The sequence below is a fragment of the Triturus cristatus genome, chromosome 7 (assembly GCF_964204655.1).
Source record: "Triturus cristatus chromosome 7, aTriCri1.1, whole genome shotgun sequence".
NCBI lineage: Eukaryota > Metazoa > Chordata > Amphibia > Caudata > Salamandridae > Triturus > Triturus cristatus.
Window position 1 is genome coordinate 1691024108 of NC_140590.1, and position 24852 is coordinate 1691048959.

General features: G+C 47.2%; 1 protein-coding gene across 6 annotated transcripts in view; it reads right to left on the bottom strand.

Annotated features, from left to right (window-relative positions):
- Window positions 1-3700: 3700 nt before the first annotated feature.
- The window catches only part of PEX5 (peroxisomal biogenesis factor 5), a 160911-nt gene continuing 139759 nt past the window's right edge, over window positions 3701-24852 (bottom strand). For all 6 annotated transcript variants that reach the window (XM_085619874.1, XM_085619871.1, XM_085619875.1 and 3 more), the window contains 2 exons: window positions 12872-13029; window positions 3701-6564 (listed from right to left, as the gene is read on the bottom strand). In XM_085619874.1, coding sequence (XP_085476000.1) covers window positions 6363-6564; window positions 12872-13029 — 360 coding nt within the window. In that variant the 3' untranslated portion in view covers window positions 3701-6362. The remainder of the gene's footprint in view (window positions 6565-12871; window positions 13030-24852) is intronic.

Sequence of the window (24852 nt, forward strand, 5' to 3'; positions counted from 1 at the left end):
CAGGTAGGTGCTGGGCATCCACATGTGAAGGCAGTGTTTGAGCCAGCGGTTGTATGAAGCAGAGGAGACTTTCAAGCGCTGTATTAAAACAGCAGCACATTAGTGAATCTTGATGCGGTTATGTAAGTAGAGCACAAAGAGGCTCCATGCAGAGGTTAAGAATTAAAGGAGAGAGTATAGTGGGGGAAGGAGAGAGGCCATCTTAATCTGTGGTCAAGGGGGCATCGCCATGATGTGCGAAGTAGCAGTCTCCATGCAGCAGCGTGATCTGAAGCCAGAATGGTCGTTGAGCAGGAGTTGGTTAGCACTGATCTTGGAGTTGGACATTACTGATGAATGGTAGGTGACTGATGGGCCGGTAGTTGGCAAGCTCATCGGGTTCTAGTGTAGGTCCTTCTGGAGCTGGAGAATTTGACTTGTCTTGATAATGCCTTGGAGGATCACTTAGGTGAAGGAGGCAATAGCAATTGTAAGTATGGGTACGGCGGCATACCCTGAGAGAGCATTGATGTAAGACAGGGATAAGACATCATCTACATAAGCAATAGCTTTAATGCAGTTGAGTATGTCAGTGAAATCTGCGAGGGATAGGGGTTTGAAGGTAGACAGACCATTGTGGGATTTTAAGGGGGAGGGTGAGTGTAAGAGGTGAAGCAGGCTTGGTGTTTCTGATGTGATGTCCGATCTTCTGCCAGGGGGTTGGTGCAGTGCTCGATTGTTTTGAAAAGCCTTCTGCTTTTATTAGGGACTTGATTAATGGTACAGTACGTTGCTTTGGCTGATGCGATGAGCTCTCTCCATTTTGATTCAGTATCAAGAGGACATAGGGCATTATGTTATTCTTCCACTTTCTTTCCTGTCTGCAGATGGATCATTTGTCTGCATGGTCTTTAAAGTACCAAGATCCTGAAGGGTTTGGCTCGCATTTGTATGTTTTAATTATGGTGTCAATGTTCACTTAGTTTTCTAAAGAAATGAGTAAGTTGTTTAGAAGGGTATTGACGCTGAATGTGGAGTTGGTAGAGTCAGATGAGTTCAATCTTTAGGTTGTCTATGGAGAAGACCTTGAAGAATCTGAAGGTTTGGCCTTCTCTTTTGAATTGATTTTGCTTTGTGGGCAGGAGAGGGGTAGCAAAGCGGTCAGTTCCAGGCTATGTATGGGTGGTTTGCATTGTTGGGTATGTCGAGACAACATGGTTGAGGAGGTGGGATTTGGTGTGTGGTTATCTGGGAGGTTGAAGTCACCCAAGAGGGTGGTGTGGGCATGGTAGATGAACAATGTGGTCAGGAGATCTGAGAATTCCTCTATGAAGTCCTTGTCCAGACCAGGAGGCCTATAGAAGAGATGGAGGGTAACTATCTGGGCTGCAGAGTGTGGAATGGGCTGTCAATAGTGGTGCAGAACCAGTGAGGCCTCCTCCCTTTTTATTTATGAGGTCCACATGGTGGATGCTGTAGCATCTGGATAGGAAATCTAGGAAGAGGGAGTAAACTATGTTTCTGTGATAAAGAGGGCGCAAAGCTTTTGATGAGTGCTGCGATGTTTTGTGTGTGTAGTGCACACCAAACATGACGACTGCGATGTTTGGTGTACAGAGCGAGGGTTAATGACCATTAGTTGGAATGTAAGTACTGTGGTTTGTGGTGGTGGGATGTGATCAAGTTGGAGTCTACGTGTTGTAAGATTGTGATGTCAGTCTTTGAGTCATCTAGGTCTGGGTGTGATTGGCAGTATGAGGTGTCAGGTGAGGCGCATGCTTATATTTCACTGCGAGTTTCAGTGGAACCGAGGTTCTGGCTTAAACAGGCAAAGCCCTTGTCAGTGTCTTATTGCTGGGTCACCTGGACGATGGGATGCCCCGAAGACTTGACTGAAGTGGGTGAAAGTTGCAGTCTATGCCGATGATGGGAAATGCACTCATGTCACTTGCTGGGCAGATGGCTGATGGGAGATCCAGTGATGTCACTGCCTGGCAGATGGGAAATTAAGTCTTCTTGCTTGGCTTCTTATTTAAAGAACAGTTTTGCTGGGGAACCAGAGGTTACTTCCTGTGCAGATGGAAGTTTTGTGGTGGGTATTTGTCCGTTTCCTTCTCAGTAATGGAAATCGATCTGTTCTTCGGTCCCTGGCAATACGTGGTCCCAAATCTTTTGAGGCATCTTGAGAACCTCTTCAAAGGTAATTTTTCATTGATGTTTCAAATCTGCTGTCTGAATTGCATGCCTCTGGATAATTTTATGGATGCTAATCCCAATCTATACAGTAGTATATTTAAATAAAAGTACATGTTTTGTAAGCAGATCCCGGCATTGAAATATATTTAAATAACAGTTTATTACTGATGATTAGACAAGTCCTCATAAGCCTGCCAGTCAAAGTCCTCCTGACTTCACCACCACATGCCAGAATCCAAACAGAAATGCTTAAAGAATATGTACAAGACTGCGGGAGATCAATAAACCATGCAGGGGTTTTCAGGTGCGAAGGCACTGAATAGGCTTTAGTGCTCGAGACCGGGGTAGTTAGTAGTTTCGGTAGCCCTGATCTTTGGTCTTCTGATCCTGAGAGTTGGTCTTCATATAAAAAAATCCTTGGTCTATTTAGTGGAGAAGGGCCCTTTTGTGGCGGAGTTCCTTTGCAATAGGACATACTCCTTGGATATTGTTCTATCGAAGGGCTTTTTGAGGCTTAACCCAATTGGGATTATTAGATTCACTGTGGTTTACAATCCATGATTCTTTGATGCCATTTCCACTAAAGTACCTTTCCAAGTTTTGGGAGTTATTAAAAAAACATCACCGTCCGAGTCCTGCACCTCGTCCACTGAAAGAAAGCATCTCCAGCTTAGCAGTTGGAGCAATCTCTGAGCAGGATCTCCACTCTCTCAACCTGGTGACCAGATCCAACCCTTCTGTCTCTGGCCCTAAACTGTTGGTTGGCAGAACTTACTGCAAATTTGCACTTCTCCTCAGGGCGATTCCTTAGTAGACCGTGGATACAATGTTTGTGGTTGTTTATAGATGGGAACCTTCAGGCGCAAGTCCAAATCCTAAACTGCATGTTTTCCATGGGAAAGAGCACTTGAGTCCTTGGAATCTGGAATCAACAATAAAGGTACAAATTCTCCTGCAAACGCCTCCAGTTGGTTGTTAAAAAATAATTGGAATGGTGTCTTCTCCACTGGAGTGGTCATCTGTAGTTCAGGCTGGGAAAGCAATATTTTTCCTTCAGTAAGCATCTTGGCTCTTAGGTCTACAATTGGAGCTTACGATTGAGAATCTGATGATGGATCAGAGTGGGTATCAAGGTGGAGCTGCACATCAACATGAACTACAAGTCACTTACATTCTGTTCCCCCATCAATTCCCACTTTAGCCTAAACAAAATTATTAAGAAAAGCAATAAACCTACATAAAAACTATATGGTAGTAGAGTGGACAGTGTGTGAAGCTATAAAGAATTCATGCTGTAGAAATGAACTTGCAATATATTGTATTATCTTGGGTGTCTTTTACTTGGACACATACAAAAGGAAGGCCAAGACAACAAAAAGAATGTGTAATACAAATCTCAAAAGAGTATGTTGCAGGGCTGTCTTACACAGTCATTCCATCACAGCAGTTTGTCCTGCACTTACCATCAGATATCAAACTGGTGGAAGATCCTCCTTCAACACTCCCGGCATAATAACAATACTGCTTTTATGTTTATTTACAGTTTTTATTTCATTTAATATTATCAAGAAAGCTCCAAGTTACAGCCAAGGGACTTTCCTTCTACAAATATCTTACACATATTTTTTACATATTTTGTTTACCAGTAATGCACAAGGTAGACCTATACAAGTATAAAAAGACGAGACAGATAAGATATTGGACTGAATGATTTTGATATTGATTTAGTTTTTTAACCAAAGTTTACAGACAAAGGAAAGGCATCCTGGCTACATCACATCTTGCGTTTTGCCAAAGGAGAGAAAAGAGAGAAGTTGAAAATTGCATTGATTGGATTATGGGGTGAATAACATCAAAGATCATGGAGCTTCACTGATATTTTATAACACAGACTATACTGTGATGTCCCACGCAGCTATTGTTCCCTAGCTGGGCATAGCACCCCCTGCTGTCAATGTTCCCAAGCTGGAGAGAGTGCTGCCAGCGGTGAGTGCTCACTAAGCTGGGAACAGAATTTGAGATAGCTCCCTACACCTGCTGTCAGGGCATGCAGCCTATCAACCGCATACCATGTTGGCATCATGGGTTTTCTTGAAAGTTTGGTCAAATCCCCACTGGAAACGCTTCACCCAAAACTGTGGTACATCAGCGGCGCTTCCATACGCTGCTGCTACAGATATGGCTGCGTCATAGCACAGAGCTACAAATTCACACGAATGATAATCTTAGATCACGGTCTTTCATTGATGCGTCAGTTACGGGCAAGTGGTCCTAACAAGATATCAGGGTAGGAGCTTTCCCTCGTCCCCCGCGCAACACCCAGTCAGGAAAACAGGTTGAACACCAGGGGTGAAGGGTGTTCAGAGGTCTCCAATATCACTCCTGTGGGTGGGAAGGGAAGTCAGCGGGCCTTTCACCCTCACCCGTCATACTGGACTAAAACTGCCCAAAACACAGAATTGCTAACACAATTGCTTATAATGTAAAAACACTCCAATCCTGTGAGCCCAAAACCAAACAGGAAGCACTCTTTCCCAAACTTCCTCCCTGTTGGTCAGGCCTGATTCGGAGCCTGTTTGCTGCCACATTCCCCCCTTCTGTGGCTGGATAGGAAAATCCCTAGGTCCACTGTAACCGTTAAAACTATTCCCACGGACTCCCAGGCATCAGGTGCGGGGGGACAGAGGCAGAGCTAGGAAGGTTTACTTGGATTCTAAAGTCAATCATCAAAGAAAAAGAAAGGACGAGCTTTAAAATGAACTTTCAAGCGTCCATGACCACGCTGTCCTTTTCTACTGATAAAGGGTTGTGCGAAAGTGTATGGATCAACCATGGTTTAAATGAGGTGACAGAATATTCCAGCAACATTGAAGTATTTCACAAGGAAAGCAAGTCCACAGTGGGGGTGATTCTCAATGGAGAGGGGCCTGCACCCAAGTGTGGACAGGAAGAAAACAATTACAAAGCTCGGTGAGGAATATGGGTTCACCCCATGAACTGAATTAACAATATTAGGCCTGTTACAAAATATAATTACCATTTGATGTAATGGAACAACAGACAATTTGTTTTGCAGAAAGGTCCAGAATGAAAAAAGTTAAACATTCCTTTAGCGACGCAACTTATAAAGTTATGATCCAAGAACTAAATTATGGCTACGTGTACACCATGAATTACTGAAATCGAAGGTGGTTAGCCCAGTCTGGATATAAAACCTTTAAATGTCAGCCAGGCAAGGATTGCTCCTCTGGGACTTGGCAAGTCTTGCAGAATAACCGGAATAAATAATAAATCTACCCAACTGTCATGTCCCGTGTGGTCCTTAAGAATCCGTTTGATCGTACCATTTTTGAAGGATACCATAAGTGCGTATAAGCCATCTCGCATATTTTAAGGTGCATTACATTGAGAGGGGTTTAACTGTAGAGGTATTTTACAAAAGAAGATCACGAAAGCACAGAGCAGCAGAGGCAATCAACACGTTTTGACATGTGGGAGGTTTCCATCATCTTATCCTGGATCGGGTCTCTTACCAGTTCTCACATCCAGTTGAGGAATTTCTGCAGGCCATCATGAATACTGGCAACAGCCTCAAAATTGCTGAGTAAGGTTATGCAAGACAGTTCCTTTGATATCCCTCAAGATAAGACATTTTAAGGAGAGTCAGAGGAATATCCCTCAGAGGAGTAGCAACCAGACTGGCGTTTTGGCAGCTTATTGATGGTACCCTGTCCCTGGTGGGTGACTACCTAAATCTACATACCAGAGGCTACCATCAGTGTTGAAAGACTGAGGAATTTGTTAAAATGGAGGACTTGGAAAGAACAGATACTGTCCATTAAACTGAAAGGAAAAGTCACAATCTCAGTACTTGGTAGATGCCATGTTCAGAATGTGGACGTACTTCAACATGGAAGTGGCACAGTGCGTACAAAGAGCATCAAGGGTAATGTCCCCTTCAGTACAGTTTCTCTCTCCATTCGATCTTTAAAAGGCTCAACACCACCTATCACATAGCACATTCCCATCTGACACCTTCTGGGAGCTTTTTGAGAATATGGTAAAGTGTGGATGCACCACTGTGGGGCCTGGGGATGCTGGAGCTGAGAGGACTGGAAAAACTCTCTGGAGTCTCTACCACCTGTTCAGCTGGTGTTGAAGCACTCGCACAGTATCCCACTCGGTTGTCACTGCTGGAGTCCGAATGCTTGGAGGAGGGCAGGCAAGTCCCGGGCATCAGCCGTAGCATACAGGTCACTCTGGCCCAGCATGGAAAGGGCCATGCGCAACGTGCTCCAGATATTCTCCGACATAGCACCCCGCTCACCCTGTGGACCCCGACTCTTGCGCTGCATGTTAAGTGCTTCAAGAAAATGTTCCACAGCCTCCCTAAGATAGAAACAGAAAAGGAAGAAATTTGAGTATCTAGATCACGGCCAGATAACGCCAACATTCAGCTAAAACATAAGTTTATTTAAAACGAAAATGGCCAGCGCAGCAGTTGCCAATATCTATAGAGTCTTCAGGGAATCTACAAATTGAAGGACTGTGGGTTAGGCAAGCCCTGCTAAGGCACAGCCAATACAGGTAATGCTGCTCTTATGACACCACTGCACTTCCTTTGTGTCAGATGTTGGGTGGCCAAGTGACCAGTATGAGGGTGAGACCAGTTTCTTGATGCCTTGAGTTGCACAAACCCCCTCTGGAAGGAAAATGCTACTTACCCAGTATGCATCTGTTCTTGGCATGTAGAGCTGTAGAATCTCATGCTTATGCATAGATCGCCATCTAGTGTTGGGCCTGGATGTCTTCAAAGTAGTCTTCCTAGTCACGAGGTAGGGGACTCCTCGTTTCGGTGATAGTGCGCCTAGTCATCGACTCCATCTTCAGATTGTTTTCCCGCAGAGGTTGAGAGAATGGAGTAGTAGTAAAGAATAGAGATGTCCATGTGTATGTATGAATAGTAACAAGAGAGCTACAGCAGCCACAGGGATCCCGGAGGTGGGTGGGCGCATGAGATTCTACAGCTCTACATGCTAAGAACAGATGCATACTGGGTAAGTAGCATTTTCTGTTCGAGGCATGTGCGCTGTAGATCACATGCTTATGCATAAACTATACAGCAGTCTCCCTAAGCTGTAGCTATCCTGTAACTGATAAAGTTGTCTGAAACAGTGTTTTAAGTACTGCTTGGCCCACATTAGCTTATTGTCTGGCTAACGCATCTACACAATAATGCTTGATGAATGTGTGTGGTGTGGACCATGTTGCAGCTTTGCAGATGTCAGTAATAGGGATGTTCCCTAAGAAAGCCTAAGCAGCCCCTAGCTTCCGATTGGAATGTGCTCTAGGGGGTACAGTTAAGAGTCCTTTTGGCGTTTGCATAGCAAACCTGAATACATTTAACGATCCACCTAGCAATACCTGATTTGGATATAGGATTGCCCTTGTGGGGTGGTGCAACAGCGGCAAAGAGTTGTTTGGTCTTACAAAAAGATTTTGTTCTTTCAGTGTAATACAACAGTGCTCTTCTAACATCTAAGATGTGTAGAGGTCATCTGCAACGGAGTCAGGTTGAGGGAAGAAAACCGGTAATTCAACCGCCTGATTTATGTGAAATGCAGATACTACGTTAGGTAGGAATGTGGGATTGGTACAAAGAACCACTTTATCTTTGTGTAGCTGGAAAAAAGGTTCTTCTATGGCTAGTGCCTGAAGTTCACCCACTCTCCTCAATGAAGTGATTGCAATGAGGAAAGCTGTTTTCCAAGTGACCTGTAGTTCACATTTGTGCATGGGTTCAAATGGTGGGCCCATTAACCTTGTGAGGACAATATTAAGATTCCACACTGGGGCAGGTGGAAGTCTTGGTGGTATAACTTTTTAGTCCTTCCATAAATGCTTTTATTACAGGCACTCTAAAGAGCGATAAATGTTGCCTATTTTGAAGATTAGGCTGCAATTGCAGCAAGATGCAGTCTGATGGATGTATGGGCCAATGATGACTGCTGCAAATGTAACAGGTAGCAGATAATGTTTTGTATGAAAGCATCAAGAGGGTTGATGGTATTGCAATAGATAACAAACTGCTTCCATTTGGCTGCGTAGCAGGCTCTTGCGGTAGGCCTTCTGGCTTCTTACTAATGTTCATACAGTCTGGTGGAAGGGTCAGATAACCAAACTCTATGACTTAAGGAGCCAGATTGTGAGGTTCAATTGTTTGGGATCTGGGTGTTTGATTTCTCAATGGCTCTGTTTGAGGAGACTGGGAGTTAAATGTAATTTTTGATGCGGTACCAGAAAGAGTTCCAACAGGGTTGTGAACCAGGGTTGACGTGCCCATGTTGGAGCTACTAGGATTAGTGTGATAGAGGTTTGCCTGAGTTTCCGAACCACTGATGGAATGAGTGGGAGAGGCGGAAAAGAGTAAGCAAATATCCCTGACCAGTTCATCCATAGAGCATTGACTTTGGATAACGGTTGTGGATATCTGGAGGCGAAGAGTTGGCATTTTGCGTTTTGGGGTGTTGCAATGAGATCTATGTGAGTGACTCACCAAGCTTAGAAGTAGGGGTGAAGAACCTGCGGGTGAAGTTCCCATTCGTGTATTTGATACCCCTGCCTGCTGAGGAGGTCCGCAATTTGGTTGTTGACTCCTGGGAGGTGTTCCACTAGGAGATAGATATTGTGGTGAATAGCCCGCCTCCAGATGTCTTTGACTAAGTGGGACAGCTGGAGAGAGAGTGTGTCCCCCCTGTTTCTGTAAGTATTACATAGCTGTCCTGTTGTCTGTTCGAACCAAGACAGCTTTGCCAGACAGGTGATCTTGAAAAACTTTGAGAGCTAGAAAGATTGCCATCAGCTCTAAATCATTGATGTGGAGCAACCTTTGCTGGTGGCTCCACAGACCTTGCAATGTGTGTTGTTGAAGATGGGCTCCCCAGCCAGTAAGTGACGCATCTGCTGTTAATACTGTCTGTGGAACCGGGCCTATGAACGGCCATCCTTTTGACAAATTTTGTGTGTTCCACCACTGCAGAGAGCGATGAATACCGCCGCCTACCAACACTAGATCGGTTAATAGACCATGTGACTGGTTCCACTGACTGGCTAAGCAGTCTTGAAGTGGACTCATGTGCAGCCTGGCATGGGGAACGATCATGATGGAAGACGCCATCATTCCCAACAGCTGCATAAAAACTCGAGCTGGAAGTGACTGATTGGCTTGAAATTGTAGAATTACCGCCTGAATGTTTCAAATTCTGGCTGCGTTGGAAAACGCCAGAGCCCTTTGAGTATCTAAAGTGGCTCCTAGGTAGTTCTGAGTTTTGGCTGGCTGAAGATGTGATTTTAACACTTTGACTGTATACCCCTGTTGGTGAAGTAACTGAATGGTTACGGAAGTATGCTTGCAGCATTGTTGGTACGTGCCAGCTTTGATGAGCCAATCCTTCAGGTATGGGAAGACATGGATGCTTTGTCTTCTCAGATGAGCAGCTACTACCGCCAGGCACTTTGTGAAAACTCTGGGGGCAGTGGTGACTACGAATGAGAGTACCTTGAATTGGTAATGTTGACCTGCTACCACAAACCTGAGAAATTTGCAGTGAGCCGGGTGGATTGGAATATGAAAGCAGGCGTCCTTTAAGTCTAGAGTAGACAGAAAGTCGCCCTTTTGCAAGAGAGGTAGTACCTGTTGAAGTGTTACCATGTGGAAATGGTCTGACTGTATGTAAAAATTTAGTTCTCTGAGATCTTATATTGGTCTGAGAGAGCCGTCCTTCATGGGAATTAGGAAGTAAAAGGAACACACGCCCGACCCTTGATGTTGTGGTGGTACGGGCTCTATAGCTCCTTTTAGTAGTAGGGACTTTACCTCTTGTTTGAGGAGGTGTAGGTTATCCGGTGAAAGTTTGTGTGACTTTGGGTAGGAAATGGGACAGTCTACCCCGACAGGTGTTACGTGGTCGGGGGGAACTATGGGCAACTCAATGCTTTGTATTGGAGGGGGAAGTACGTGTGTTAGAACCTCTACCTCTGCCTTTGCCGTTGTTCCCTCTCTAACCCCCTCTGAAGTAATTTTCTGAGCCTGAGGGTTGGTTATTGCCCTTATAGGTGGATGCAGTTTCTGAGGAAGTATTTTTGGACCCTGCCCGATAGAAAGAGCGCTGAAAGGAACCACGGCCTTGTGTAGACTGAAGGACTCCCATAGATTTAGCCACTTCAGTATCTTTTTTTCATATTTCTCAAGTGAAGAATCTACCACTGGCCCAAAAAGGTGTGTTCAATATGGAGGCCTGAACATCCGGTTTGAAACCTGAAATGAGTAGCCCGGCGTGTCTTCTTAAAAGGACACTAGTGTTTACCGCTCTGGCAGATGTGTCAGCAGCATCTAGGGAGCACCTAATTTGGTAGTTTGAAATTAACTGTCCCTCACGTACCAGGTCTTGCGCTTTAGATTTATGTTCTTGGGGTAGAAATTGGATGAGTTGTTCAATTTCATCCCAATGTGCAGCACGGTCATATCTGGCTAGCAACACTTGTGTATTAGATATGCGCCAGAAGTTAGCTGCCTGGGAAGCTACCCTTTTGCCTGAAGCATCAAGGAGCTTTGACTCATTATCTGTAGGTGGAGTGTCTGCAGTAGTTTGGGAGTTTGCCCTTTTGCGTGCATTGGAAACTACTAACGAGTCTAAGGGTAATTGTCTGATTATATCAGATGGTGCAGGCTTGTATTTTTGTATCCGCCCTAGGGGTAAGGATACGTGCCCTGACAGGATCCTTAAATATGTCGTCTACATGCCTAGTCATTCCTTTCAGGATGGGATATGTGATTTTTGTGTGCTGTTCAATGTTTCAAAAAGGAAATCCTCTTCAAGGGTTTCTTTATAGAGCTGGACCCCATGGTAATTGCCAGCCCTGCCTAGCAATTCAATATAGGCTACACTGTCGCCTGGTGGAGAGGCCCTGGTAGATTATAGGTCAGGATCATTGTCTGTGGGCGAAAAAGTGTTGTAGTCATCCCACTCATCAATAGGTCCTGGCTGACCATTATCATTATCCCCATCACCCCGATTGTCAGATGTATGTGGTGGTGAGTGCGCAGGTGAAGTTGGCACAGGTAGAGACTAAGGCAAAGTTGGTGATAAAAGAGGAGGATGAAGAGGAGGGGAAGCGTTTGTTGCAATATTTCTCTTCTTCAGTGGAATATGATATTACTCTTCGGTATTAGTCCCTCTGTTTAGAGTCACTTTAGTGGTAATGTGTCCAGTTTTGGGATGTATGACCAATATTTTCTGTTTTCGGTCCCGTTTAAGTGGATCACTGAAACTGGGCTTTTTAGGTGACTTTGGTGCATCAGTCGGCTAAGGAGTAGGTATTTTCGGATCCGAGGTGGTCTTCGGTGCCAAGTGGTGAGGTTCGGAGCTGGACTTTGGCTTCTACCCCAAAGGCTTTGGCTCGGTACCCGACTTGGCGTGGGTTTATTTCAGTGCCGGAAGACTTTTTGGTAGGCTTCGGTGCCAAGGCAGAAGGCTGGGCTAGGCCCGACTGTCTCTCACGAGCTCTCCGATCGAAATAGGGTTTTTGTCAATAAACACGATACACTAAGAATGGAACACGCGATCAGAAACAATACCGTCGAGGGTTAGTGTTCTACGCACCGAGGGTAACAGAAGGATCGGTGTCGAACCGGAACGCAGCGAGTAACAACCGAACCCGATGGCGGAAAAAAACAATCTGAAGATGGAGTCGTTGACCATGCGCACTATCACCGAAAGGAGGAGTCACCTACCTTGTGACTAGGAAGACTTCTTCGAAGAAAAACTAAGTGCAAACATCCGGGGCCAACACTAGATGGCGATCTATGCACAAGCATGTGATCTACAGCTCACATGCCTCGAACACAATGTTGTTCCATGGGTGACTGATGGTCCATGGATTCCTGCAGCCCTTCAAAAGCGATAGGGCCCTCTAGGGTGACCGTCATCCTCAGACTTGTGTAACTTAAATTATTTTGATTTTCCAACACATATGTAAGATGGTAATGTACATATTTATGTGGCTACATTATTTTGCATTTTATGTATGTAGCACAGATAGTTAGTTTATACACAAGGCTGCTTTGTATGGATATTAATGGCTCTTTTGCTACACTCCGAATCTTCTGCAAAGTGAACATCACAACATTTATATTGTTTTATTTTAAATGGAATAAGAGAAGAATGATGGGCTAAGTCGAAAACAGAAGCGCCAACGCTCTCCTGCACTTGGCGCTGAGGATAGGTTTTGCTGTTATGTTGCTCTTCGGTTTGCCTGGCTATTGTCCACAATGCCATCTTTTTCCAGTTCGACAGGCCCTTAAAACAAGCTTGTTCTAGCACTTTGGACTGTGGCTCTCCCTGCACAAAGCACATGGCTGAATAAGGGGTTTCCGCACTATAAGCCCAAGATGATAGCCTTCTCCCCCAATATTCCATGCATCAATCACCCATACCTTTTGCTGTATTATCCGCTCCGTCTTTCTCCTGCCAAGTATAACCCCATGCATATCTCTTCTACACTATCTTATTTGTTTCCACCCATAATGTTGCCCAAGTACTCTATAGCCATACCTCCCCCTACCACTTCTGCACCCTGTGGTCCAGCTGGTCCCTTCACCCCAGCACCTTGATGCTTCTGGCCTCCCCCACGTTACCTGTGTGCTCCAAGGTTGATGCAGCTGATGCCGAGGTTATATCGGGAGCGGATGTATCCAGGCTGCAGCTCCAATGCACGCCGGTATGCCTCCACCGCCTCTTCGCTCTGATTCCCGTTGGCCAGGGTGGCACCCAACTTGTTCCAAAGCAGATAATCCTGCAATGAAAGTGGGACACAGGCAACGATTAGAGAGTACTTCATAAAGCGTAAGATGGATGTGAAGAACAAATTACTTACCTTCGTTAATGCGGTTATTCTGGTGGATTTTCCAACAGCAGATTCCTCACCTATGAATATACCCAAAGAGCAAGACTGGATTTGGAAAACGTTTCTCCAAGCAGAGCTTCAGCACACAGCTAAGTGGCGCCATGTGGTTCTTTGCTGACTTAACACCGCCCTGGAAGTGACTAAGCAGAGCTGCATATAGGCGTCACCCCTACGCAACGTCACTTTGTCTTTTTCCTTTCTGCCCGCTGACACTGAGCGTGAACAACTGTTGGTACCAGTATGCTCAATACTAACTTTGTAGATGTTAAAAGGAAACCACTTGAGAGGAAGGGGAGGTGGGAGGATGGTGAGGAATCTGCGGTTAGACGGAATATATACCAAAACAAGTGTTACTGAAGGTAAGTAACTTGTTCTTCTGATTGAAACGTCCAAATGCAGATTCTTCACCTTAGAACAGATACCAAAGCAGAACCTCCCAAGGCGGAGGGTTTGTGAAGTATGCTCAGACTGAAAGTATTGCAGAACAGAGCGGGCAAAATGCCATTCTGGACCTTGCAGTCAAGGAAGCAGTATTTTGTGTTCGTGTGCAGACACACCCATCTTGCAGCCTGGCAGATGTGAAGGAAAGGCGCTTTGCATGCCAACGCAGTGGTAGCAACCTTAATACTGGTGGAAAGGGCTCTCAGAGCTTCGGAGGCCGCCAGTGCGGTACAGAGCTTAATGCTGAAAACTATCCACCTGAACAGGGTCCTGCTCTGCACAGACTTCCTTTTTTTCTATGGAAAACCCCGCAAATAGTTGATTGTACACTTGTTGGTCATTGGTACGATCACTGTAAAAGCTTAAAGCAGTTTTAGGGTCCAGTCGATGGAGCCTCTCCTCCTTTTCGTGAGTTGAGGGGGAGCAAAGAATGTGATTGATGGATTGCCTTAGCACCAACTTATTTAGGAAAAAAGATGGTGTATGGCAGATACAATATAAGTGCCTGAAGTTCACTCACTTGATAAGCTGACATAATTGCATTTAGAAAAATGATTGTGCCAAGTCCGGAACCTCCTCAGATACCAAACCTGAGAGGAAATGTCAAATTCTGCCCCCCACTGCTTGGCAACATATTTGATTGCATCCTGTCCATCATGAATCTTCTAAGCCTAAGAGGTCCTAGGATCCTTTGGGACCGCCGATAAGATCTCACTTGCCATGTCCCTCATGGCATGTGTGTAACAGCCCAGCAAACAAACAGCGTTCACAAATCATAATACTAAACTGGTAGAAGAAAACAGGCGCTTGACCAAAGGCTCAATCCTGTAAGATTCAGGTTACTGTTCGAGGCCAACACAATAAGGCTCTCTCATATGGGCTGCTTCGGGAGAAAATCGGGGTCACCAAGCACGGTCTCCGACTTTTGGTGACTGTGTATTCATAGGCAGGCAAGAACTAGATTAGTCCAAGTAGGCATCAAAGAATGGGTTATAGCATAGTTAATGGGAAGCGAGGGCTCAGATGTAGCTGGCCTAGGCTGTAAGATCTCTGTAAGGACATTTCTTTTGGTCTCAACGGAGGGTAGCTGTAATTCTAGCACATCTTCTGCGGTCAGGACAACCACAGCAATCAAGAAACTCTCTTCTGGCAGTGACCCATTAAGGCCACTGGCATTCTGTAAATCAATATATAAGGCATTAGTGGTATAGTGAGTGGGGAGCAAGTCATCACCTTTCACATCTTGGGGTGCCCCTTGCAACCCAAGATAAAGGCTAAAAGATAAAAGTCAGACCTTTAAAGATAATGGAGCCTCTGGTGATAGGGTCGATGTGGCAGAGGAGCTGGGTTACAGTCAGATTGCATGACGACCAGTTGCACTTTTGTAATTTCGCAGCGCAACATTAGTCAGGCTCAAGTCGAAGTAGGTTCAGAGTTTGACAAGGATGTTGGCAATGGGTCCTCTACAGGCACCAGTAGTGCTAACACCAGCTTTCGTGTAGAAGGGACAAGCTTGGATTTAGGAGCTAGAGTTGGTACGCGTCTAGTAACAGGTACCAGATGGTGCCAGGAATGGACTCCGATGCTAACCACACTGTGGGCCAACGCAGTTATGCGGAGACCACAGGGGAACCGGAGGCACACTGAAAATTTGCAGCAAGGTCTACAACAGCCTCAAAAATTCAGGGTGCGGGGGGACCAGCTGAGGAATTGGTTGCGTGGCTGGGGACCATGAAGGGGTGTGACTTAGAAGTCACGGGGAAAGCAGCCAATGTTAGGAGTGGAGCTCTGGATCGGTGCCAGAAGATGGGGAAAGAAAGGAACGGATATCAGTGCTCAAGGGTGCCACTTATATGTGAATCATGTCTGCCACTTCAGGGGTGGTGAGGAGTCAGAATGGAGCTGCACGGTGCCACTTAGTGGTGCGCTGGAGCACGGTTTAGAGAAACATTTCCCTGAACCAGTTGGGCTCCTGGCTGATATTGTAAGATGAGGAATCTGAAGTTAGAAGTATCCATCAGAATGACATTTTCGCTTTATATTAAAAGTTAATATCACCCCCAACTCAATGCTACTAAATTGATCAGACTCAGAAGCATGCTCTTCTACATCTTCCCAGGTGGAATGTGAACCTATTCCGTGGAGATTACATGCTTATCTGCAGCAGGTTCATCGTCTTACTGGGAATGTGTCTGGCAGCCTACAGTATACACAGATGCCTACAGCAAGCTTATCAGCCCATTTAGTTATCCTATTTCAATATGAATCTTTGTCCTTAAGCAGTGGTGGCTGGGGATCTCTGAAAGTGGTGGGTGTAATACCGTCCAGGAGTTCACTCCATTGTTTTTCAAGATTTGCCCCACTCATACTCGCACTCTCACATTTAGGCCAAGATTTATCCAGTCATTGCGTTGTCCTTGCATCGTGCAAGGCAAGGACTTCAGTAGTATATGTACAAACCACTTAATGGATGATTTGCGCCTCCTTGCACAGTTTGTAAAGAAATGTAAACGCAGCTGCTTGTGTGCATTACATTTAAGCTGGGGGGCATTACACGGGTGGAGCATGGGCGTTCCAATGCATCAATGGATTTTGGTGCATTCTTGGGTTTACGAAAGCTAGTAAACCAGGGAATGTGCCTTTCACGCAATGAAGCACAGAAACTTTGCTTGCTGCCCTGTGTTGCATGACAGATTTGTAAATATGCCTCTTAATCTATTTCCTCACTCACTGTAACTTACATGCTCTCACTTACTTTCACTCATACTCACTGTTAAACACACACAAATGTACTCATACTCACTGGTTCTCTTTCTCACTTACTGAATCTGGGCACCAGTGCAACTGCATCTGCTGCACCATTGGTAGCTACACCCCTGACTCACTTCCACTCCCTCTCGCAACCTCCAATCAATTACTCATTCTAACACACTCTCACTGCTTCACTCACTCCCTTGTACTCACTATTCATGCACACTCTCACAATCAGACTATCAATCACTTTCACTCCCATTGATACTCTCAAACATACTCACACACACTTTCACTCAATCCCATTTACTCTCAATCACTCACAAACACATACTTTCAGGCATAGAGGAATACATTTTTTTTTCTTTGGGCTTGGTTACTTAGCCGGCAACTCCATGGCGGCAGCAGCAGAGCAGGAATCTGGTGCTGGGCTTTGGAAGCAGCAAGCTATGATTTCCAATGAGGAGCCAGGCGGCGCAGCAAGGGCAGGTATGAAAAGGCGAAGAGCCACCTCAGTCCCCCTCCTACCTTCTTGATAGGACTGGAAGCCCAGCCCCATAAGAAGCCGGGATGGTGCTGGGGCCCTGGCCCTGCCCCTGCTGTTCTTTGTGGCTTCTCATTGGATCCAGGGATACGCAGATATGCACTTTGACAGACACACTGTAGCAGATATGCTGTGCTCCATGAGGCATGCAAAGTATGTCTGCTAAAGAAAACGGATTGTGGCTGTGTGTTACACTATACCCCTCAGAAATGCACAATCCAGACATCCAGATACAGAGTGTTGTTTTAACATCACTCTGTTGCTCGATCAGGACTCAGCCCCCCCCCACCCCTCCCCATCCCTCCTGTTGTCATCTGGAGCCTGTAGAAGAGGCAGAGAGGACCGACCTGAGTGCAGGCAGTGTTCATGAATACACAAAACTTGTGTTTACATGAACAGCACTAACTTGAAAAACGAGCAGGGGTTTGTAAAGCGCGCTACTCACCCGTGAGGGTCTCAAGGTGCTGGGGGGAGGGGCAGCTCCAGATCAGCCGAAAAGCCAGGTCTTGAGGCACTTCCTGAAGGTGCACGGAGTGCGGGACCATCTCATGTTGACTGGGAACTTGTTCCAGGTCTTTGCTGCGACGTAGGAGAAGGCTCTTCCACCTGTTCTGGTTCAGTGGATGCATGGGGTCTTTGCCAGGGCGAGGTCGGCAGCGCGGAGGTTCCTTAAGGGTACATGGAAGGAGACTCTTTAGCTGAGGTATTTGGGTCCGATGTTGTGGAGGGATTTGTAGGCGTGGGTGAGTAGCTTGAAGGTCACTCTTCTCGATGGGGAGCCAGTGGCGGTCTCGTAGGTGCCGGGTCATGTGCTTGTGTCGTGGGGTTCCGAGGACGAGTCTGTCTGCTGTGTTCTGGATGGTTTGGAACTTGTGTAGCAGGGTTTGTTGATTCTGGCGTAGAGGGCGTTGCCATAGTCCAATCTGTTGGTTATGAGTGCGTGGGTGGCGGTCTTTCTGCATTCAGGGGGGATCCAATTGAAAGTCTTGCGGAGGATACGGAGGGTGTTGAAACAAGTGGAGGCGACGGCGTTGATCTGGTGGGTCAAGGTGAGGGAGAAGTCTAGAATGATGCCGAGGTTCCGGGCGTGGTCCGGGTTTCGGAGGGCAGGGGGCCACCAGGAGCTGTCCCAAGCAGTGGGGGAGGGTCCAAGGACGAGGACCTTTGTCTTCTCCGAGTTCAGTTTTAGGCAGCTGTTGCTCATCCAGGCTGCAACATCTTTCATTCCTTCTTGGAAGCTGAGTCTGGTGTCTTCGGGGTTCTTCATGAGAGAGAGGATGAGCTGGGTGTCGTCGGCGTAAGATACTATGCTGAGCCCATGCTGTCTGACGATGGCGGCGAGGGGGGCCAAGTAGAAGTTGAAGGGCGTGGGGCTTAGCGAGGATCCTTGGGGTACTCCGCAGTTGATCTCAGTAGGTTCGGAGAGGAAGGGAGGGAGTCTGATCCTTTAGGTTCTGCCGGAGAGAAAGGGGCGGATCCAGTCGAGGGAGGTTCCCCGTATACTGGCTTCGTGGAGTCTGGCTGCAAGAGTCCAATGGGAGACAGTGTCGAAGTCTGCGGAGAGGTCTAGTAGGATGAGGGCCGCAGTATGGCCACGGTCGAGTAGCATGAGGATGTCATCGGTGTGGCTAAGGGAGTGGCCTCGGTGCTGTGGTTTCTGCGAAATCCGGACTGGGAGGAGTTAAGGATGGCGTTCTCTTTGATGAAGGTGGTCAATTGGGTTTTGATGAATCTCTCTGTGACTTTGGCTGCGAAGGGAAGGAGAGAGATGAGCCGGTAGTTTTTCAGGTCCGTCGGTCGGCGGAGGGTTTCTTGAGGAGGGGCTTGACCGTTGCCCGCTTCCAGTTGTCAGGGAAGATGCCGGAATCAAGGGAGGCGTTGATGGTCCGGCCTAGTTCGGGTGTTATGGCATTGGCGGCTCTGTGGTAGGTGTCCGGTGGGCAGGGTCCGTGGGGGCTCCTGAGTGGGTGTTCATCATGGACGTGGTGGTGTCAGTTTCCAGGTGGTGATGGTCGGCTGGTTGTCGGTGGTGGGAAGGGGCGCGGAGGGCTTTGCTTTTCGGGTGGAAGTAGGAGCTGAGCTTGTTGCAGAGGTCCTGAGAAGGATTGACGTCCGTGGCTTCGCTGGGGGGTTTGGTGAACTGCTGTATGACGTTGAAGAGTTATTTTGCGTGGCTTGCGTTGGTGTGGATTTTGTTCCTGATAAAGGGCCGCTTGGTGGCTCTTATGCGCTGGTGGTATTCATTCATGGCGTTTCTGTAGTTGTTCTGGTCTTCGGTGGTTTTCCTGTTCCACCAGAGTTTCTCTGCGCCTGGCTTCATGGAGGTCGGTGGTGAACCAGGCGGCCTTCAGGTAGCGTTGTTTGACGGGGTAGCAGAGGGGTGCAAGCTTGTCAGCGCAGCTGGCGATCCAGTTCTTTGGCTGCAGAGTTAGCGACTTTTGTGGCGGGGGGGGGGATCATGGAGGAGGGTGGTGTTGAGGTGTTCCTCTGTGATCTTACTCCAGTCCCTCCGTGGCGGGCGCGGGGCGGGTTTGGGTGCAGTGGTGGTGGTGAAGGTGAAATGAACGCAGTGAAGGTGAAGTGTACGCAGTGGTGGTCTGTCCAGAGGGGCTGCGTTGTGTTGCTGAAGTGTATGTTTGTCTCTCCTGCGAAGATGGGGTCCAGGGTGTGTCCCTCTCTGTGGGTGGAGGTGGTGACGAGCTGCCTCAGTCCGTGGTTGTCAAGGAGGGTGGTGGAGTAGGGGTCGCTGCGGTTGTCGAGGTGGAAAGTCAGGTCTCTGATGAGAATGTAGTCCGTGGAGGCAATGGCGTAGGGTGCAGCGAGGTCCGCAATGGTGGTAGCGGGAGAGGCGCGGGGTCCCATGGGTCTGTAGATGAGGGTCCCGCGCAGCGTGGTTCTGGGGCTGGTTTTGATCTAGAAGTGGAGGTGCTCTGTGTTGGAGAGGGGGTAGCTCGTGCTGGAGGTGGAGAGTCGAAGGGAAGTTTCCGTGAAGAAGGCAACATCACACAAGGTGTCGAGCAGGTCCCAGATCTCCGTGGTGTGTCTGTGGAGGGAGCGTACCTTGAGGAGGATGCACGTCAGGGCTTCGGTGGTGCGGGCATCTGTCGTGCTTTCTGCGGTCATGGGAGGGCTGTTGATGGTGAAGGATAGTTGGCAGTGTCGCCAGGAGAACTGGCGGTGGGTTGTGTTTGGCGTCGATCTCTGGCAGTGGTTGTTTCTCCTGTGGCTGAGTGCGAGGAGGGCGGTAGCAGTCGGGGGTTGTAGATCCAGGGTCTCTGGCACTGGCCACGGTCGGGTTGTAGATAGGGTTGCCTTTGGCGCACCTGAGGAGCGCGAACGCTCAGCGCCCGCCATTAAGTAGGGGAGGGGGCGGGACGAGAGGTAGGGAGGCAGGAGCGGGGGCTGTCCAAGGGGACGGGGTTGCAGGGGCAGCAGTGGCCAGAAATCGGCGGTTCAGAGGAGAGAAAATAACTTTTAGATTAAATTAAATGAGGGCGAGAAGGGTGCAGCTCCAAGGCAGGAGTCAGGATCGGTCTGCTGGCGCGAACCCGCACCAGGAGGAGGACTCGAAGCTGGGGCGAGGCAACAGAGATGCGGAGCTGCCGGGGAGAGAGTCGACCCAGACCGGAGGTCAAGGTCTTACTCGCACTCCCCAGCAGTGGCCGCCATCAAGTAGGGGAGGGGGCGTGACGAGAGGTAGCGGGGCAGGAGCGGGGATGTGCAAGGGGGTGGGCTGCAGGGGAAACAGCAGCGGTAAACTGGCGGTGCAGAGGAGAGAAAATAAATTTTAGATTCAATTAAATTAAAATGAGGGCGAGAAGCGTGCAGTTCCAAGGCAAGAGTCAGGATCGGTCTGCTGGCGCGAACCCTCACCAGGAAGAGGACTCGACGCTGTGGCGAGGCGACAGAGATGCAGAGCCGCCGGGGAGAGAGCTGACCCATACTGGAGGTCAAGGTCTCTCCTCAAACACAGAAGGCAGAGGGATGCGCCCTGCTGTCCCTGATAAGAAGCTGCTACTGTCCTTGAGGTGCACACAGATCTCTTCTGTAAGAGCATCCCCAAACTACTGTACTGTCCTACTGGATTAGGGCGGGTGAAATGCAGGGTAAGGAGGTTTAACACTCTTTTGTATTAATAGGATGGTAAAATGGACATTCAAGTTATGCACAGTTTGTAAGCAGGTCCATCAAACAAATCGCCATACTGGGAATAAAACAGCCCTACTGCAATTAATATTAAGGTTACCCACAGATTCTGGAAGCAGGCACAACCTTCCCAATTTATATAGGAGTATTGGAACATGCTGTCTGCTGGTTGCACACAGACATCTACAGCTGGTGCATTATTCCAACTGAGCCAACCACCTTCCTAATCCTTCTGTTTGTACACTTAAGAGATTCATCATTTCCACATGATGGACGGAGCAATGGTTTTCTGGACCCCTAAGGCAAGCAAGGAAAATGGCTCCCTCACTTTACAGGTCAATATTACAGGACAGCCATAACTGGGGTGAAGGGAGTCCCTTGCACGCCTGGACACTGGTGCTGAAACACATACTGCTCTAATTACAGCAATGCCACTGCTTCGGACTCTCAGTGTTCCATATACCACCTTTCCTCGTCATCTTCACCAGTCCATCCCGTCACCTCTTTTCACTGTTCAGCTGCTTCCCTCACTATCTCTTTGAGTGTCTCTCTTCATCTCCTCACTCTTCCTCATCTCCTTGCCCCATCCCTCACTTTTCTTTTCCTCTCCTTGGTCTCAACCCCCTTTCCATCTCTGTCCTCCTTCTCTCTATTATCTCCCCTCTTCTATGTACATCCTACTCTTCTTTCTCCCAGTATCCACTCTCTTCCTCCCTTTTAAATATTTACTTTTCCTTCTCCTTCTCACTGATCTTCCACCGTTCTCTCCAACAAACTTGTTTCTGCCTCCCTTCCCATCTCTTCCCTATCTGTTTTTGCTCGTTTTCCACCTTCTCTCACCTTTTTCTTTTCCTGCTTCATTTCACATTTTTTTTAATCCCATCTCTGGACTCCATTTCCCCCTATTTTCCTTCTTCAAAGCTAATTTTCTGTTCTCCTCCTCTCTCTGTGGATCCTATTTTTGCCCTCTGTTCTCTTCGCATTTAATCTTACCTTTCCATTTCTCTTTTTACTCCCTTCTCTAGCTTTCCATAATTTACCCTTCCTACTTTAATTTTTATTTTCTTTCTCCCTAAATCACCTTTTGCTCAGCTACACCACTCACCATACAGAGGTCCCCCCTCTCTCAAAATAAACTTTCCTAAAAAGGAATAAACATAGATGCACGCCTTGGTAAAGCACAGGTATCAAAATACTGAGTGGGCCTCCTAAGTAAACTTCAGCCGGTCCAAGGCACGCTGGGGCCTCGCACACATTTGGGCCAAGGCGCCTCTGCACCTGCTGCTCCATGGATCACTACGCCTCTGCAGTACATACTTTATGGAAGAAATGCTGCTAGTAAGGGTGCCTTGGTAAAATAGGCTAGTCTTGGTGTGAAAACATATCAACATCATTCGTTCCTTGTTCAGGTATTTAAATCTCTGCTGTATTTTTTCCGCAGACTTGAAAGAGGACATCGAATGTTTTCTGTTTTACATGACTACCCAGAACTGACCTGAAAACTGAGGGTGGTTGTCATATCACGGTTCTGCCCGAAAAGTGGACCAAAGGTGTCCCTGCATACCATAGGATCTCAAGGGTCTAGCCCCCTGTGGGTTCCTCCTGACTGGTCTCCCAGTCCCAGCTTGCAGGCTCTTTCTGATCGGACTGCTCCCCATCGAAGAGAAAGGGACACCTAAAGCATTAACAACCTCTGCACCTGGGCGCCCCAAAGCCTCCAGAGGTGAGCTGTTGGTGTGGCCTGGGACCATGCTCCATACTCACCTTAAGTCCCGGAGAACAGTTCTGTAAGTCACAGTTAAGTGCCTGGAGGAAAGTGACCCTTTTTGACATGGTCACCCCCACTTTTTGCCTGATGAACGATGCAATTTCGACTGGAAGTGCACTGGATTCCTGCTAACCACGTCCCCAGTGCCAGAGCTCTTTCCCAAAATTGTACAAATATTTACCCCAATTGACAAAACCTTCAGCAACCTCTGTAAGTCCCTAGTTAATGGTATCCCTGGTACCCAGGGCATGAGGTACTAAAGAGGGTCCCAAAAAGCTGCAGCACCCTTAGGGATCCCCTCACCAAGCACATGCAAGGCTTTCATTGAAGGATGTGTGTCTTGGTGCAGATAAAAGTAAAAACAGGACCTTTCACACAACCCTGTGTGCCATGTCCCCTACCACTGCAGGTAATATTAGTAAGTTAAAGTACTTACATGATTTCTATGATCTTGGTATATAAATTCATATTAAAGTATGTGTTATTTTTTATAAATTGGTGCAGAACGTATAGTTGCTTACCTGTCGGTGTAGTTTTGCAGCTTGAAGACTTTCTGGATTTACTATGTTGTGCATTATTCCGCCATTTAGTGGTTGGGTCCGGAATTGTCGTATTTCTTCTTGTTTCTTTTTTTTTCTTGGCCCAGGTGGGCGTCGACATACCATGATTTGGTGCCTCTTCGTGACGTCGACGCGCTTCCTCCGGAAGCTCCCACCTTTGGTCGCCATCTTCGGATTCTTTTTTTTTGTTTTTTTGTTATTGGTTCTTGTCCTTCAATATAGTCTTCCTCTTGTCTCATCTTTCTGGAAGAAGAGGGTGGGATCGCTAGTGAATCCAGAAAGTCTTCAAGCTGCAAAACTACACCGACATGTAAGAAACTATACGTTTTGCAGCGTGAATCTTTCTGGATTCATTATGCTGTGCATAGACTTTGTAGCGGTTTGCTAGGTTGGTGGTGGCTGGGTGGAAGATGAGCGAGCGTTGGTTACTGAAATTGTGCTGTAAGACCTACTGTCCCACTTGTGCTTCCTTGTTCATATGAAGTAGTAGTGCTTAATGAACGTGTGCATTGAGGACCATGTTGCTGCTTGGCAACTGTCTGGAATAGGCATATTTGCTTTGTGGAAATATGGATTTTTATGATCAGTTATGTCCCCTATCTTGGACCCCAACGGTTTCATGTATAAATCACAAGTACATGTATGTTCCCTCCAGTTCCAGTTATGAAGACGCAAACACATGTGCGTCCACCGTCAACATGTCCTCTTTCAGACCCGCCATGAATGGGTCGGATATTCTATTCCTAAGTATGAAAGGCCACCGGCTATATATGGTTCATTTATCCCATTTTACAGTCCAGGCGAGTAGGCCCTGATTTTGCCATTAAGCCTTTTCCTGCCATCTGCCTCTGAAAGCTCCAGTCTGAGCTCGCATCTGTATCCATGAACTTTGTCCTACTCCCTGCGCGGCTAACGGTGCCTGACTCGGCCTGTCGGCCTATCTGCCTGCCAAAAACTGTATTTCACCTTCAAGATTATCTGCTCTGCTCCGCTCCTCATCCAATGCATTCCTGTCTAGCAGTTTAAGTAAACATTCCTCTAGCTACCGTGCAAATGGGCCCGGCTTCTCTGTCTTTATGCAAGTAATTCATAGCCCTGTTACTATGGAAGATTTCTGCCCTCGCATCTAGTGTAGACACTTAGACGCTTGTACACGCACTAACAGTCAGTATAGTCAGTATAGAATAAGATTCTATCCTAAGAGACCTCTCTCTTTGGATAACACAGTTCTTTAAACATAGGATATTAGATATGATTTGGGATTAGGTTGACATAACCCCAGACTTCTGTCTCCACATGTAGAGCTAAATGTCAAGTCCCATTCTCCCCCTAGTTGCACGTCAAATCACACGTCATGCTGCTGCGCGCGCATCTCTGCCAAGTATTTTTGCTGACATTGCGAAATTCTTTCATGGAACCACCCATTTGTGACATCATACCTAATGACGTTCTTTAGTTACGCCTAGTTACACCCATTTTAGTTACGCATGTATGCCTTTATC